General features: G+C 43.6%; 1 protein-coding gene across 4 annotated transcripts in view; it reads right to left on the reverse strand.

Moving 5' to 3' along the window:
• The window catches only part of IPO13 (importin 13), a 43,793-nt gene that overhangs the window by 18,425 nt on the left and 8,025 nt on the right, over nt 1-17,343 (reverse strand). For all 4 annotated transcript variants that reach the window (XM_082228469.1, XM_082228468.1, XM_082228470.1 and 1 more), the window contains 3 exons: nt 11,665-12,401; nt 2,561-2,701; nt 1,232-1,373 (listed from right to left, as the gene is read on the reverse strand). In XM_082228469.1, coding sequence (XP_082084595.1) covers nt 1,232-1,373; nt 2,561-2,701; nt 11,665-12,401 — 1,020 coding nt within the window. The remainder of the gene's footprint in view (nt 1-1,231; nt 1,374-2,560; nt 2,702-11,664; nt 12,402-17,343) is intronic.

A 17,343-nucleotide genomic window follows, 5' to 3' on the forward strand; every position in this document is an offset into this window, starting at 1 on the left:
GTGGGTTAGACCATGCAGAAAAAGTCTTCTGCTGTCTCTCTGCTCTTGAGCAGCCTATAAAAGATGCTGCTTTCAGTTTTGTTCCCTTCATTAGGAACAATGTGCCTGTGGACTCAAGTACTGCGCCAGTCACACACTGAGACAATGCATGACCTCATCTCATTTCAAGCTGGCACCCAGAGAAGCAGCAGCTCAACAGCTAGCCTTGCTCTTGGGCAGTGCAGGAGTATGTCAGGCTAATTTGCCATGCTAATGAAGCTTCTGGGCTCCAAGGAAGTGTGGGGGTGGGGAGGGCAAGTCAGACCAGGCTGCACTGCTTCGAGGACTGTGTCTCAGCATAGCAGCACGCATACACCACAACAGACAAATCTGCATCTGCATTAATTGTGCTTGGAACTGGGAATAGCAGCACTTTGCCTGTCAAGACAGAGAACAAACTTGGTCTTCTTCCATAGCTGAAAAGAGCTATTATCTGTAAGGCTCTTCCAATAAGGCCACTGATGCACTATGGGTTACTCTAGTAAAGAAACACCTTGCCACCACTAGACAGCAAACTAAATGGAGCTCTCTTCCTGTCAAAACAGGGTACTCACAGTCAAGTTGTTCTCTAGCAGAAAGAGAGGAAGATGATAAATCTACCTCACAGCGAATAATTTCATTCATGTAATGAAGTGTTTAGTTTACACACTTCTTGAAGAAGGTGGAGTCTGAGCTGCAAATAAATACCTGCAGGACCTAAAAGGAGTTTAAGGCTCACAGGTATATCTGAGCATCTTCTCTGTTGCCACAGAACATATTACTGGAACACAACTATGTTTATACACCATGTTTATACAGTGAGCAGAATTACTATACATCCTTGTCACTCATTCTGGCCTTCAATATATGCATGCAAGAATGCAAGAATTTCCACTCCATTAAGCACAGAGCATACATCAAGTTTGGCCTCAGAGCTTCTAGTGGACAATTCCAGAACATTCCACTATACTCAATCCAGAGCCAATATCTATACAATCTACATGACAAGTGCTTGCATATGCAGAACAATTAGTGTAATCGTCATAAACAACTTTAATGTGCTAGCTATTAGCCTTGCCAACTTTTTCATGTAGAGGCATGCAGAACCGCTAGTACAAGCACATGCCTGGCACCAACCAAAGTACAAGCCAGAGAACAAACCTATAAAGATGGCACTGAAGAAGTCCACTTCATGAAGGTGGCTAACACTTACCTGAAGTGTATACCAGAAAGTGAGTGTAAGTGAACTTGTGGTCTCATTGACAGGATAGTGTCCTGGGATCCCAGTGCAGAACATGATCATGTTAACCAGTGCTAGGAAGCTCTGCCAGTGGTCCACTTGGTCCAAGAGAGCTCTGTGGGAGACAGTAGGCACACTGCATCAGGAATTGGCTCTGCCATTGCAGGTGCATAGAAACAGCAGTCACCCCACATTTGGGATAATACAGTACAGTACATCAGTGCACTATACCCTCTACAGCAGGCACCCCCAAACTCAGCCTTCCAGCTGTTTTAGGACTACAACTCCCATTATCCCTAGCTAACAGGACCAGTGGTCAGAGATGATGGGAATTGTAGTCCCAAAGCAGCTGGAGGACCGAGTTTGGGGATGCCTGCTCTACAGGAAAAGGGCTAGAAAGCAAACTGAAAGGGATTCAGCCAACTCAAGCAAGTGGAAAGGGGTTCCGTATAGTCCAGGCATGGCCAAACTTGGCCCTCCAGCCATTTTGGGACTACAACTCCCATCATCCCTAGCTAACAGGACCAGTGGTCAGGGATGATGGGAACTATAGTCCCAAAACAGCTGGTAGGCCAACTTTGGCCATGCCTGGTATAGTATCTCTACTATCATGCACAGATACATTAGCATCCATATGACCCTTTGGATCTTTGAGCTGCTTTAGAATGAGGTTTGGGAGACTTATGGGCTGCTTAGCGACAAAGAAACCTAGTAGGGCACATAGCTGTCAACTTACAGATTTGAAAATAAGGGACCAGCAGCCTCAAAAATAAGGGATCAGCAGCCAAAATAAGGGATTTTCCCAGCACAAGTATGTTCATCTTCTGAGCCCCTCTGAGCCAAAGGCAGAAAGCCCAGCCAACAGCCAAATGAAGCCTCAAGAGGTGGTTCCCACAGCGCAGCAACCTGGCAAAGGGGATGCAGCCAGGAAAACCACCGTCACCTCTCCGCTGGGAAGCACTGAGCAAAGGCGAGTCCCCAGGCAACACAGCACAAGGCATGCAAGCTCCACCCCCCCAGTCATTCTTAGACTCCTTATTGGGTGAGCAACGCAGCCAAGCAACACAGTTGGAGCCTCCCTCCTCCCTGGTCGGCAGGGAGAGGAGCTACTTCCTTTGAAACCCAGGAAATTTAAGGGACATCATCAATAAGGGACAGCAGTGGGGCACGGCGCTGGGATAAGGGACTTTCCCGCCAAATAAGGGACAGTTGACAGCTATGGTAGGGCAGAGGGAACACTCCCCAAAATAGCTCCACTTTCTACTGATCATTGCTATCAGATTCCATCACCATGCTCCTCACCGGGAATGATTCTCCCCCAGGGCAACAGCAATGCGGCAGATCCCATGAGATGTCTCCATATCCCTGCTCTGAACTGCTTGACGTAGTTGTTCCTGGAGTCCCAGAACAGGTGGGATGAGCTTCAGAAGAGTATTCACATACCTGCCAAGGGAGAGAGGATATGGGAGGCTTTATGCCTATATAGCCTCGTAAAATAATGAACCTTCAATCACAAATGTAAGATGACTCCTGCTGAATCAAGCCAGATAGCAGTTTTGCCCAGCCTTCCATTTCCCATGTTGCCCAACCAGATGCTTCAGGAAGCTCGTAAGCAAGGGATGAAGGTAACAGACCTGTCCTACAATTTGCTCTGCAGCAACTGTACTCGGAGTTATATAATCTGTGAACCTGGAGTTTCTGTTAAATACTATTGCTACTGACCTTTCATAGACCATTTCCCCCCATGAAGGTGGCTTATCTCTTGCACCAGTGAATTCCACAAGTTAGTTGTGCACTGTGTGAAGAACTATTTTCTTTTTGTCTATCCTCAATTTGCCAATCAATAGTGAGTGACCCTGAGTGTTGGGAGTAAGAAAAAAATTCTCCACCACACAACTCATGATTTTTTTGAAGCTCTATCATCCTCTTCTTGTCTTTTATCTAAATATAAAAGCCCCAAACACCAAGGGCATCTTACACAGACCTCTCCTCCACAACTCTGAAAGTGCCTACATCAGTCAGGAAACCCAAGCCAACTGTAAAGAGTGTATTTTGTTATCTCTAGGCTTGTCGCATGCAAACTACTGTCACATTAACCAACACATCAATACCCATTTTGCCTCTTGGAAGTGAAATTTTTCAGATATGAGATTTGCTATACCTCTTAAATGATTCTTCCTGGCACAGAATATTGATAACTTACCGTATTTTTTGCACCATAACACTCACTTTTTTCCTTCTAAAAAGTAAGGGGAAATGTCTGTGCGTGTTATGGAGGGAATGCCTACAGGTGGCATGCCTACAGATTTTCCTCCTCTAAAAACTACATGCGTGTTATGGTCGAGTGCGTGTTATAGAGTGAAAAATACGGTACATTAAATGGCCTTCTCTTCCACAACAAACCTTTCAAAATTCCTGATCTACAGGTCTTGTAAGCTAACAAACACTGCTGAGAGAACATACCTAGAACTTTCATGATGAAGAGTCCTGTAGCACTTTAAAGACTAATACAGTGGTACCTTGGATTACAGATGCTTCAGGTTACAGACGCTTCAGGTTACAGACTCCGCTAACCCAGAAATAGTACCTCGGGTTAAGAACTTTGCTTCAGGATGAGAACAGAAATCATGTGGTGGCAGCGCAGCGGCAGCAGGAGGCCCCATTAGCTAAAGTGGTACCTCAGGTTAAGAACAGTTTCAAGTTAAGAATAGACCTCCAGAACAAATTAAGTTCTTCACCTGAGGTACCACTGTAACTCATGACATGAGCCTACATGAAATACCTCAAATAGGAAGAAGGTTTGTATACACCATGGAAGAGAAAGTATTTTACAGTAAGGCCAAGACAACAAAATATAACATATCCTGGTCCCAATAAAGCCTAAGTGCAGTAATATCTGCTGAGCGCAGATGAACACATAACCCAGTTAGATGCATTCTTTTCCCCAGATGAATGCCAAAGGAACCAGCTCACACTAAGTTGTGTCCTGTCTGTGCAAGATGAAACCATGGTTGTAACACTTCATGGGATGCAGTGAGGTAGCCATCAACAATCCCTTTTCATACCAAAAGGTAATGTAAAGTGTAAAATTCCTATTTCTACATAGACCAAAAGGTAATGTAAAGTGTAAAATTCCTATTTCTACATAGGATAACAGATACAGATTTGTAGGCAGATGACAGAACATACCTCATGGAGGTTAAACAAGTGAAAGAGGCCTTGATAACAATGTTGTGAGAGGTAGGCTTCACAACTCAGTCTACTTTGTTCTAGCATGATTCTGGTGATGATGATTATGATGATGATTATACTGCATGCTAGAAGAGTAACTGTTTAGGACACATGCTAAAACCTAGAAAATAGGGTGCTGAAAAGGGCTGGAGCTCCCCAGAGCAACATTAATTTTCTGTGGCCATTTCAGGTTAGTTTCCAGCTTGGTTTTGGAACTGAAACTGTCTTAGTCTCCCTTATGAGTGATCTATGCCAAGGGAATGAGACCCTGCTAATTCAACTATACACCTCATGACTTTCAACACTATTGACATTGCTATCCTTCTAGATTGGCTGCACTGGGGGAGAACAGGGGAACCACACTTTGGCGATCCCATACCAACATGAATCATCAGTTCTAGAAGGTCATGGTGCTGGACTGTTGCTGTGACCCATGACAGTCATGCCATGTTGTTCCACACAACTCTAGTCTGCCCTTCCTATGTTATACCAACATCTATTTGGGAATGGGGAACCAGTGGTTCTCCAGATGTTGAAGTACAGCTCCCATCATCCCTGATTATTACACACACTGGCTGGGACTGATGGGAGTTGGGAGTCCACCAACATCAGGAGGGCCATGTGTTCTCTATCCCTGATCTACATGAAACTACTGAGTGAGATTTGAGAATTTAGGGCGCACTTGACACCCACCTCTATCATATTTCCTTCTAATTCAGCTGGTGCTGTGGCCTTTAAAAGTGCTGAATTGGTGCCTGGAACCCGCAATCGGCTGCATGAGGACCAATGTCCTGAAGCTCAGTCATGACAAGTTCTATTGATAGGTGGTTTGCCTGCCTTAGTAGATTGGATACACAGTCTAGAGGTGCTATGAGATCTAGCCTTACTTCTGGATGCCCAAGTAACCTCAGTGGTACAAAATACCTTTTACTACTCTAGGCTGGTACAACCAAGCTAACCACAATTAATCATGCTCCAGGAAAATCCCATTCAGATTGTTGCAATGTATTGTATATGGGGCTGACCTTGAAGAGTTTGGAAGTCAGTTAGTAACCTAGTTGCCATATTTTGCACTACTTGGGATGAGATATATGGAACACATCTTGCCAGTCTTAAAACAACTGCACTGGCTCCTGCATTGATTTCCAGAGCAAATTCACTGTGCTATTTAAAGACCTAAACAGCTTGGGATGAAGATACCTCAGTAACTACTTCCTCCCACATAAACCAGCCAGGGTTTTAAGATCCTCTGAGGCTTTTTGTGCCCTCCCCCATCCGAAGCAAGATGGATGGTGATGCACAATGGGGCTTTTTCTACTGTGATGCCCTGTCTCTGCAATGCTCTCCCCAGGAGATCTGCCTGGTGCTAATTCTACTTACTTTCCATACCAAATGAGGATCTTTTCATTCAGCCATACACTTTAGTGTCTTTTAGTCTCAAATGATGGTTTTATCTGGCTTTTGTTTTTCCCCTGCTGCTTATGTTCATTGTCATTGTACTTTAATTGAAGCATGTTATTTTAAATGATTTATACAAACTGCTTTGTGAGGGTTATCCAAACACTTAAAATAATGAGCACATACTAGATACCAGGATCAAAAAACTCTGGTGGAGATGCAGCTGTGCATTTCCCTCTCACCACACACACCACTTAATATATGAGGTGGGTGCTCATACATGCACAGGCCCAATTGCACAGGCAGGAACATAGGAAACTGCCTTATACCAAGTCAGACCACTGGCCCATCTAGCTCAGTACTGTCTACACTGACTGGCAGCAGCTCTCGAAGGTTTGAGCAAGGACACAGTTCTGGCTCTAGCTGGAAATGTCAGGGATTGAACCTGGGACCTTCTTGATAACAACAATAATTTCATTATTTATACCCCAGCCATTGGGCGGCTTCCAGCACATATAAAATATTGTAAAACATTAAACATTAAAAACTTCCCAATACAGGGCTGCCTTCAGATGTCTTTTAAAAGTTCTGTAGTTCTCTATCTCCTTCTTATGCAAGGCAGATGCTCTGCCACTGAGATATGGCCCTTAAACCTCAACCAATACATAAATGTAAAAGACTTTTGTTTTTGCTGCAAAAACTCAACATCACTACTCTTCTGGAATTTACCAGCTACAGGTGAATTTAAAATCTGAACTCAGATTTTAAGGATGAGTGTGTTCTGCTCAAACTTCAGGGAAAAATAATCTGGATATGGTTTCCCTGTTCTGGCTTCCCTCGTCTACTCACAATGCTCGGTGCTTGTCCTTCCTTCCGTATAGTTCCATTACCCCACAACATTTCACAACATTTTCATGCATTCAGGATGAAACATATTCTGAAATGGAATACAAATCTAAAGCTGTATGCCATTCACAGAATTTATTCCATCTGAAGAATCTGTTGGTAAAGGGGAGGTGGGAGGCTGAAAGAGTCAAGACCCTTGAATATCCATTTCCTAAAATCAAAAGTACAATGCTCATACAGCGGTCTCCTGGGGGCATCCAGGCAGCTACTGCCTCCCTGTGCACAGCAGCATTCCAGCACCATATAAGCAATTTCATGCCTGTCAATCTCCCTGCTGCTGCCAATAAGTGATTGTAACCATGACAACAAGCACAGAGGAAATGGAGGGGAAGAGCAAAGGATGGCCCCCAGAGAGAGGCTGTGCTGGCGGCTAATCGGCCAGCTGTCAGTTACCTGGCTACTGAGGCATATTATCTGGAGACACAGCTATTCTGCACTCGCATGCCTGCCCCCACCGCACATGCAGCTCATAGATACAGGTGGAAGAACACACCAATGTGCATGCATGCAGCACTAAACAGTTCAAAGGCCATCCATATGCTAACATCACCTTCAAGGCTGAGTTCTGCACTGGAGACCCAATTCCTCTATCATTTTTTTAAGTTCTCAGGACAATTAGGACCACCGTCATATCAATTTACTTGGGACATATCACAGAATGCCAGGTTTTGGTTTGAAAGCAGCCTAAGCGAGTAGACAGATGCCCATCTACCCACAGTCACTAGGCATATAATATCCTGCAAAGGGAAAAGTATGTGGTCACGTCACTGGTGTTTAGAAGCCAGGGGTAGAGAGATCAGGCTGCTCAATAAGCTGCAAACGTAGGAAGGAGGTGAGGAAGAAGGAAGCATTTATGCCCTGAGGGGCAACTCAAATGAATCCAGTTCTGCATTGCTGTGTGCAAAAACTGAAGCGGATGGAGGAGGGGAAGTGCGCCAGCTCCAGTGGTTGCCGACAACAGAAAAGCATGTGCATCAAGGCTGCCAGCAAGCATCCACAGACAATGCATTGGGAGGAGGGGCAGCAGCACACTCAGAGAGGTCAAGGAAGATTCTTAAGAGCAACAGAGACTGAAAGGAGAAACAGAGCTTAATCCTGTTGATCCAGCCAGAATCATATTGCTATTCAACTTCCTCTCATTCCTCACTGATCTCTAGTGAAAACAATGGCACTGCATGCACACACACACAACCCTTGTTGCTCCCTCCCTACAAAGCTTATACAACCACTATCTTGCCCTGCTGTCACTCACTCTCAAACTAGTCTTTCATGTCACATTTTTCCTTGTGGCCACCTAATGGCACCCAGTGTTTATCATTTTGGGCTTCTACACACAAGCTTACTTATTCCCTAAGGTAGAGAGTGCTTCTGTTGTAACCTAGGGTTAAAACATTAAAGACTGACCGACTGAGAGTGAGTGCCAGTGCTATTCCGTGGCCTGTATTCTGATTCCTGAAATGCATAGTTATGGTGTATTTGCTAGTGATGTGTTTTAAGTTTCTTTTGACATTGCTTAAGCTCTTATTTGGGGGGCGGGTGACAGGGAGAATTATAATATTTTTAGGCCACTTTTAAGGACAAAAACCCTCTCAAGGCACAATGCAACCATGATAAGAATGCTTCAGAAAAGCCAGTCTAGTTAAAAAATAATGAATATTCAGCCAACCCAAAGCTAAACAGACTCCCTTGGAAGGCGGTAGACTTTCCTTCACTGAAGGTTTTTAAGCAGAAGCTGGATGGTCATATGTCATGGATGCTTCAGCTGAGATTTCTGGATTGCAGGGGTTGGACTAGATGATCTTCAGGGTGCCTTCTAACTCTACACTTGTATGATTCTATGAAATCATAAAATACAGTCTAAAATCACCAGCTATAGCATGAAGCAAAACACAGTCTTAAGCAAAGGCCAGAGAGAACAGATTGCCTTTTAGTGCTCTCCTAATTGCTTATAGGGTTGATGATTTATGAACCATGACAAGGAAATATTCCAGAAGTGCAGAGCCACCACAAAAAGATCCTCTCTCATGTAGTGGTTGCTACAGGCAACATGGCACCTATGAAGGCTTCCAGTGGTGCCACTGGGCAGGTGCCCTAGACTCTGTGAGCAAAATGTGTAGATACCTCCTAAGTGATTTCAATGAAATGAGAGTGATATGACTACCTTGTATATTTTTCCTGGTACTAAAGAATGCTCCCTGTTGTCATTACACAGCAACTACATCTGTGTATGTGTGATCTCCATAATCAGGACCAGCAAGACATTGCTGGTTCCTCATGGTAAGCATAAGGTTGTTGGGGTATTTGTCTTTCTGTATGTACCACTTTGGTGTAGCTAGTAGTGGCTAAACCACCTCAAGTCATGTAACTAGGACATAGATTCCTTGCCACATCTAAATTAGTCCTTGCTAGTGGTTTTTGAGTCATTCAGCAGATTGAGTTTAAATAAATGGTGGGTTGTAGCAGTAAGCATAATTCAGAATTTAATATTACTGCTAAAGAGGATTAACAAATTCCCTTTCTGGTCCCTTTTGAATAGGTTGCAATCAACTTAGTGCTAAGGGAATTGTTCCATCAGCACAAGCATTTATGCTTGTCTGACAAACCATCTCCCCTCCCCCGCCCCGTTGTGGGGGTTCCTCTAACCCTTTGGAGTAGATCTGGGGATGGCCCAGGGGTATATGATGGGGGGGGGGAGAAGGGAGAAATCCCATTGTGCTCGTTGCACTGGCTCCTGCTGGAGCAACAGTTTAATTGTATATGGCCCAGTGTCACAACACACTTGAATACAAGTGAAATAATTACTTTACTATACACCTGACCTTATAATTCTAATTTGGCAACCACTAAGAAAATGCAAGAGACTATAAAGGTTATTATCCAATGTTAGCCATACTCATTTGAGTAAATCCACTGATATCAATGGGCTTGTCCACTGATGTCAATGGGTCTATTAAGAGTATGGCTAAATTGGATCACCATTATAAGATCTAAACTCATGCACACACAGCCAATGCTCATCCAACTCTCTCATAAGAACTGCATAGAATGAGACATTACAGCAGGGATGAGAAAACCTCTTCAGCCCAAAGGCCATATCTCTCATGGGCAACCTTCTAGGGGTTGCATGCCAGTAGTAAATAGGGTCAGAGGCAAAAGAGAACAAAGCAACAGCTGTGACTTGGTATAATAGACCACATTCCAGCTAAGCAAAAGTCAGGTTTTTACACATCCATACCTATTTCTCCATTCCCCATCCAGGTAAGAGACATTATCAATCACAGTTCAAGGACACATTTCAGCCCCAAAAAAGCACTTGAGGAAGGAGTGGCGTACAGCTGATGAGAGGTGTGGCCTGGGGAAGGGGCCTGGCCTGGGCAGCATCTTGAGGGCCAGAAAGAGACCTGGAGGGTCTCATTTGGCCTCCGTGTTTAAGGTCCCGACTCCTGCTCTACTTCAACCCTGAGGAGTTTGTTCTATTGCACCTTTATTCTTATGAAAAATGTATTTTTGAAATCTAACCCAAGTCTATTCTATTACCACTTAAGGCCAATGTTTCTCTTTTTTCCAGCAGCACTGGTAAATAGTGGTTTACTCTGCCATCCTTTTAGATATTTGAACACTGGTATCATGTTCCCTATAATTTTCTTTTATCTAAATTGAGCATGTTATACATTTCCAAGCCTATAATATCTGTTGTCATGAATAGTTCTGCCACCTGAAGAACCACAGCACTCATTTCCTTAAAAACAAAACAACCCCCCCTAGCTTTATTGATGAGCCTGTGGGCAAGGCCTCTAGCTCCCAGACATCAAGGATGTAATCTGTACTATGAACAAATACAGTCAGGGAAGGAGAGGTGTTGGGAGTAGGGAAGGAAAGAGAGGAGATGAAAGGAGATAGGAAGCAAACTATATTACAGGCCCTGTCTGCTGAGAGAAACTTCCCAATTATGTTTGCACCCAGAACCACACCAATGTAGTCACAACAGATTCTAGCTCTGCTAGTCATTAACAGATTTTGAAACAGACCAATAGTCCTGGACAACTCCCCTACTCACTTAGATTCCATACTGTGCTCAGAGGGGTTACTGAATTAATGCACACCAGTGAACCTCTACAGAAAAAAGGTGAATTCCTCCATTCATTACTACCTTTCATATCACACAAGACAAAGAACTACAACCAACAGCCACAGCAAATGAATTAACAGAGAGGTGATTTAAGACCTGGATGAAGACACAATGCAAGACTCTAATGGGTAGGGGCCCAAAGCTGAGCTGTCTGGCCACTCCATGAACTCTCTTGAAGCTTACAAGATCCTCCCCTAGTTGAAATTAGAACAGAACCAACAGATGCTCTTGTAGATTGGCTGTGGCTACAGAATGTTTGTTTTGAAGCTTGGTAGAATTCTGTCTCACAAGAATCAACCACGCGATTATTTAAAAGTTAATAATACTAGTTTTAGCTTAATTTCAGTTCTGGTAATTCTGTTCTTATTGGTTGGTTTTAGCTTAATTTCAGCACTAGGTAATTCTGTTTTTATTGGCTGATACGTAGTAACTAAAAAAGTCCACAAAAGGTGGATGCTTGCTTGCCAATGGTTGCCCCAATTCAAGAGTTCCTCAATCTCCTCCCTTGCCCCCCATCTTCAAGAAGACCTGCGGAATTTATGTACTGTCCATGGATATGAAACTCTAAACAAGCGAACTCTATAACCTCTTTGTTGGAATCAGAGTGTGGTTGAGAAAGCTGATTGAAAGTTCTGTCAGTACACGTTCTCCCCTTGATTGCTGCATGTGGAAACAGTCAGCTTACAGGGGAGGCTGCACAACTGTAACCACAACTGACCCACAATTTGGAACCAACACTTACCTCTGAGCATCAGGCTGGGAAATGGCATTGACAATGGCCTCCACAGCTGTATCAAAGAGTTCTGGATCACGCAAAGAGGTGAAGGCTGCCTGGATCAAGTTCTCACACTCCATCAGGGGAATCTCTAACTGCACCCAGCTCGAGAAACACTTCAACACCTTCTGCTTAATGAAGCTGGGAGAGTCTTGTTGCTGTAGTAATTGCTCTAGCAGGGGGAAGACAGAACTGCACTCCTGTGCCAAGACGCTACGCACCTGCCCCTTACGGTACTGAGGCAGGCGGCTGGTTTGGAACTCCTCAGGCAGAACAGTCAGCAGCTCTAAGAGTGCCAGGCAGCGTGCTCGCCCATCAACATTAGAGTCCTCTGCCTGAAACATGCGCACCATGTCAGCAACAGCACATGGCCAGGCCTCTGGCATCATGTTTAGTGCTAATGAAGCCAGTGCCACACAAAGCCGGGTCAGCACAATCTTGGAACCACTAGCAAAACGGGTTATTTGGCTGAAGAGCTGTGACTTGAGGCTTTCATACTGGTCAGCTGGGATGTCATTCCAGTAGCGTGAAATCTTGATGTGGAGGGCGCTGGCCCCAAAGTACTGGATCTCAGGCACCTTGTCCATATCGAGAAGTAGCCAACTGAAGTGCCAGGCTTGTGGTGAGACTTGAGCTTGCATCAACCATTTCTGAGCCAGATTCTTGTTTTCAATGTTGGGGTCATAATACAACTGGTGGAGTGCCTAGAAGGTAGAAAATAGCAACTTAGCCACTATTTTATATATGCTTGTAAGACAGTAAAAAGCCAGATCCAGATCCCTTACAGTTGGGTACCTGGTTCATGAAATGTTAACTCTCTCCATATTACAAAAAAGAGTAACACCCCTGCTCTCTGGTTCTTTAGATCAGAAGAGGGCAGATATGGTTGAGTGGGGACAATACTACAGATAACCATGCAATCAAGTACAACACAGCAGTTGGGGACTGGTAAAAGTCTCAATTGCCCTCAACAGAAGAAATTCAGGATAAGAGTATTCTAAGTCAGTGAACAGAAAGTGTTAATTACTACAGTGGTACCTCTGAATGTGAACGGGATCCATTCCAGAGCCCTGTTCGCATCCAGAAGCGAATGCAATCCGCATCTGCGCATGTGGCGATTCGTCGCTTCTGCGCATGATGTCATTTTGATCGTCTGCGCATGCACAAGCTGTGAAACCCAGAAGGAACGTGCTCCGTTACTTCTGGGTCGTCGCAGCATGCAACCCGAAAATACTTACCCCAAAGCTACTTCAACCCAAGGTATGACTGTATTTCAAACCTTTAGTGCAGTAATAATATCCTTCCACAATGAAGAGCTAACTAGATGTGAAAGCAGCAGCCTCATGTTTTAGAATTAGGAATGGTAGAAAACAAATATAAGGGAGCAGCAATTTAATGAGGAAAGCAGGGAAATGGAAGAAGTCGCTGAACACTTCCTCAGCCCTAGCTGCTTATTTTTAAGTTGGGTTCCAAAACATGACGAGAGAAAAGTATTTGGGTGGCAATTCTGAAACAGAAGATTCATAACCCCCTTTCTATTACCTGTTTCTATAATACATTACAATCACCTCCACCCCACCCCATGCTTAATATCTATTCATCATGGTGCTGTCACATCTAGGTGAACCCAGTTTTCAGTGCCACTTTGCTGAACACACAATGCAATATTCCCCACCAAGCAAACCCTTTTACTTCTGTATTTTACATATGGGAATAACAGTCTGGTCTATCTTGGTAGTGGCTGTTTCCTGGATATATTGAGTTATAGCTAAGGGCTACTCCACACTTGTCCAATGCCTAGAAAGCACAGGTCTGAAAGGTTTTCACCTTGTCCCATGCTTTCTAAGCATGTGTCCAGGCGGTTTTGCATTTGCCCTACCACTTTCTCTGGGAAAACCCACTCTTCACTGCTGAGTCGGAGCAAACCTCAGTCTGCAGAAAACTCAACTGACATCTGCTCCAATGTAGTTTCCCCAGAGGAAGCAGAGGGGCAAATGGAAGTGTGAACGAGCCCTGAAGTTCACTTTCTTTACATAGACAGTAAATTCTTCCCTACATAGCTACTAAATTCTTTTCTGTCTCTCACTCAGAAAAGCTGTGCACCTGCCCATCAGAGGCGAGCTATAGCAGTCACTCAAAACAACTCCCTGTACCTTGTGGCAGACTGCCAGTAAGTTAAAAGTGAAGCCAAGGGTGGTTTGATTTCTCCACTACTTTTCTGCTGAAGAAATAGAGAAGTTTGAATGGGTGCAAAACCTATTTGCAACTCATGTCACAAACCTGTCTTTGTGCAAAAGGAACAACTCATTGGGCCCTCAAAGATACATTTTTGGAAGTGAGGCTATCTGAATTTTGAGTTCAGGTTACCAAAATTACTCAGCTACTATTGAATATCCTGAGTTTGCCAATGAAGCAAAATCTGTGCTGCTGCCATTTGATAGTGCATATATTTGCGAGACAGGTTTTTCAGCAATAACTACTATGAAGACAGTATAAATACTATAAATACAGTAGCCAGCTATGTATCAATAACGATATGAGACTATGTTTGACAACCATCAGTCCCCACATTGATCTACTCATTAGCGAAGTGCAAGCTCAGCCATCCCACTTATACTTACCAAAATGGACTTTATTGTGAATAAAGTATTTAAAATATTCATAGTTCAAAATATCTAACACTGCTCGTGTAATAGCATGTTTTTAAAATATTTTTAATAGTTCATGAAGCAATATTCTGTAATCAAGTGATTGGTGGTTACATTCCCATAAAAAACTGAGTATCTCTGTAAGTATTACAAATATTTCAACAAGTTCCATATTAATAGGGGCATTAAGTAAATTTTTGCTTGGATGCCTCAAATAATGGTTATAAAATAGGCAAATGTGCAGTTAAAATGCATGAAATCGACAGCTGTTGAAGACGTAAAGTACGAAACTCATGTGACACTAATTCAGTGGATCACCATACCAAATAAATAGTGGATCATCATACTAAAAAGATTGGGAACCATTGTTTTGAACAAAGCAAAATGTTGAAAAACAGAGACCACAAAACTGATTAGTTTTATCAAATGTAAAAACAAGAAGTCTCTAAACATAAATGCAAATATTTTAATGGGTAGGTGTAGCAAAGGAAAAAATACAATATGAAGTCATATAGCTCCAGATGTTTTAAGCAGTGTCTACAAAGAAAAGAATCAGGCTGCTGATCAACAAATGCATTGTGCAGCCATGGTCTGACTTTGTGTCAGGTTCTCCACAAATTTTAGAATAATCAATGATATTTCTCAAGATGTGGCACAGACTGCACTCGGTCCTTGTACAAATCTGTAGCAGACTACACACACACATAAAATTCCTATTAACTACTGAACTTTATAGTAGGTTCCCATGCAGCCAGAATCTATTGAAATATAAGGGTTAAAATTATTTATATTTTTGAGCAACGATTATCATTAGGTAACTGGAAGTTTCTTAGGAGCCTCCAACACCAAAACAGAAAGCAGAGTTTGACAGCTTTCATGAAGAAGGACAGTAAACCATGCCCATTTGTATTTGGATTGGTGCTATATAATTTGTCCATTGTGGTCTGGAGTAAGATGCAAACTGACAGACAACCAAATTTGCAGATGGTGCCAAATTATTCAGGATGGTGAAATCTCAGCAAGACTGAAGAGCTCCAGGATGCTGGATGAATTGGCAACAAAATGGCAGCTTAAATCCAACATTAATAAGTACATGAATAAACATCACACCACTCGGGCTTTAAGTTAGCTCACACACTTACTGTATGTAGTCAGCACATAACTAACACAGTCACAGAAACACGCAGGAGCTCAATTGCTGCATAAACTAAACCATATTACAATCTCCCTACGCAAGTGTCTCAAGACTTGACCTGCTGAGACTTCAAAACCTCCAGATCAGGAGAAGGCAAACTAAGGCCAGACGCGACCCAATCGCCTTCTCAATCCAGCCCACAGACAGTCCAGGAATCAGCATGTTTTTACATGAGTAGAATGTGTCCTTTTATTTAAAATGCATCTCTGGGTTATTTGTAGGGCATAAGAATTCGTTCATTTCTCCCCCCAAAAATATAGTCCGGCACACCACATGGTCTGAGGGACAGTGGACTGGCCCATGGCTGAAAAAGGTTGCTGACCCCTGCTCCAAATAATGCATCTTAAAGTAACAGCATGCATATGCCCCTTCCTCTAGACAACGGAGGCAAGGGCATTGTAGGGATCTTTCAAACAAGCACTTTAAAAGTGGCAATAACGGTTTCTCAAGCCTCAGACCAGCTTTATGGGTTCAGCACCATAAGGAGTTGGCATACAGCGTCCAATCCAGCGACTAAAGAAATGGATGCAGAATGGAGTGTCGTAAGAAAGCCTGAAATACTGTGCTATTCTTGGGCCAATAGAAATGGCAAGGTTTGTAACATTATATCTTGTAAGCAGCCCAGCATGCACGGCACTTTCAGTGCAACAGAGTGAGGTCTCGCCAGCAAAGGATCACTGCTGGGAAAGAACTCGCCTAATGAACACCACAGCACATGGTATACTAATGTAGTTCAACTGATGAGACAACACTATTGACACCCTAAGCCTTAACCAGAGACCCAAAACAGGATTCACTTCTTTTCTCTGATCTCTCAAGCAGATTGGCACTGGGTTTGCTTTATTAAAGGAGCATGAATGAAAATGTGACATATCAGGTTTTGATGCTTAAGTAGCAGCAGCAACTGCCACAAGCTCAGAGTCCCTGGTGCAGTGCTTCCTCCTTCCAGGCCTCCTCTGAGCTTTTGAAGAGTAAGAAAATAGCAGTTTGTCTCCTTGACAGCACTATGTAAATAACAGCAAGCTAAATTCTCAAAGTCCCAGAGACTAAGTGAGAAGAGGAGTTCCAGCAGATATCAACAATTAAAGATAGCATGAGTACATGAGGCCACTCCAGGTTAGTGAACACACAAAACCCATCCCGTGTTCCTATACAATCTCTCTCCCTGGAATTGCAGGAGATGCAGTTGTTTGAGACATACTTGCTCCATCAAACTGAAGCGAATGGAAACCAACATGATGACACTGTGCACACTCAGGATATGGCCTCATAATCCAATGACCTACCCCAATGGGCCAAAGAGGGACTGTATGGCTGCTGACTCTGCAGTGACTACCACTCCTCACCTCCTGGAAGGCATTCTGGGTTGCTTTCCTTTCAGTCCTGTCCAAAGCACCCAATATCTTGATCTCCTGAACAGCACAGCCAATTGCCACCAAGCAACAGGAACCATAGCAACCAGAGCATCATCTGTTCATTCAAGCAAAGACCTAGCCCTCTCCACTATGGTGTAGAGGGCACAGGCAATCTACATAGAAGGCGGAAAGGTTGCTGAGCATTGCCCTGGTTCTGCAGTACTGAGCGCAGTCAGCTGCAACCACAGTCTCAGTTCTGCCACAATACAGGCGTGAACATAACAGGCATTTTCCTCCCACCCACTTGAGCCAAATATTGATGGGCCCATATTATAGAGTTCTGCGCCAACCAAGCCGCCAGACATGTTTGCCAGCAGCCAATGACATCCTTCAACACGTCGAAAACATTGCTGGCATTACCCACTGCCTTCAACCCCCACAGTATGCA

This window comes from Podarcis vaucheri, assembly GCF_965113315.1.
Source record: "Podarcis vaucheri genome assembly, chromosome: 6".
Lineage (NCBI taxonomy): Eukaryota > Metazoa > Chordata > Lepidosauria > Squamata > Lacertidae > Podarcis > Podarcis vaucheri.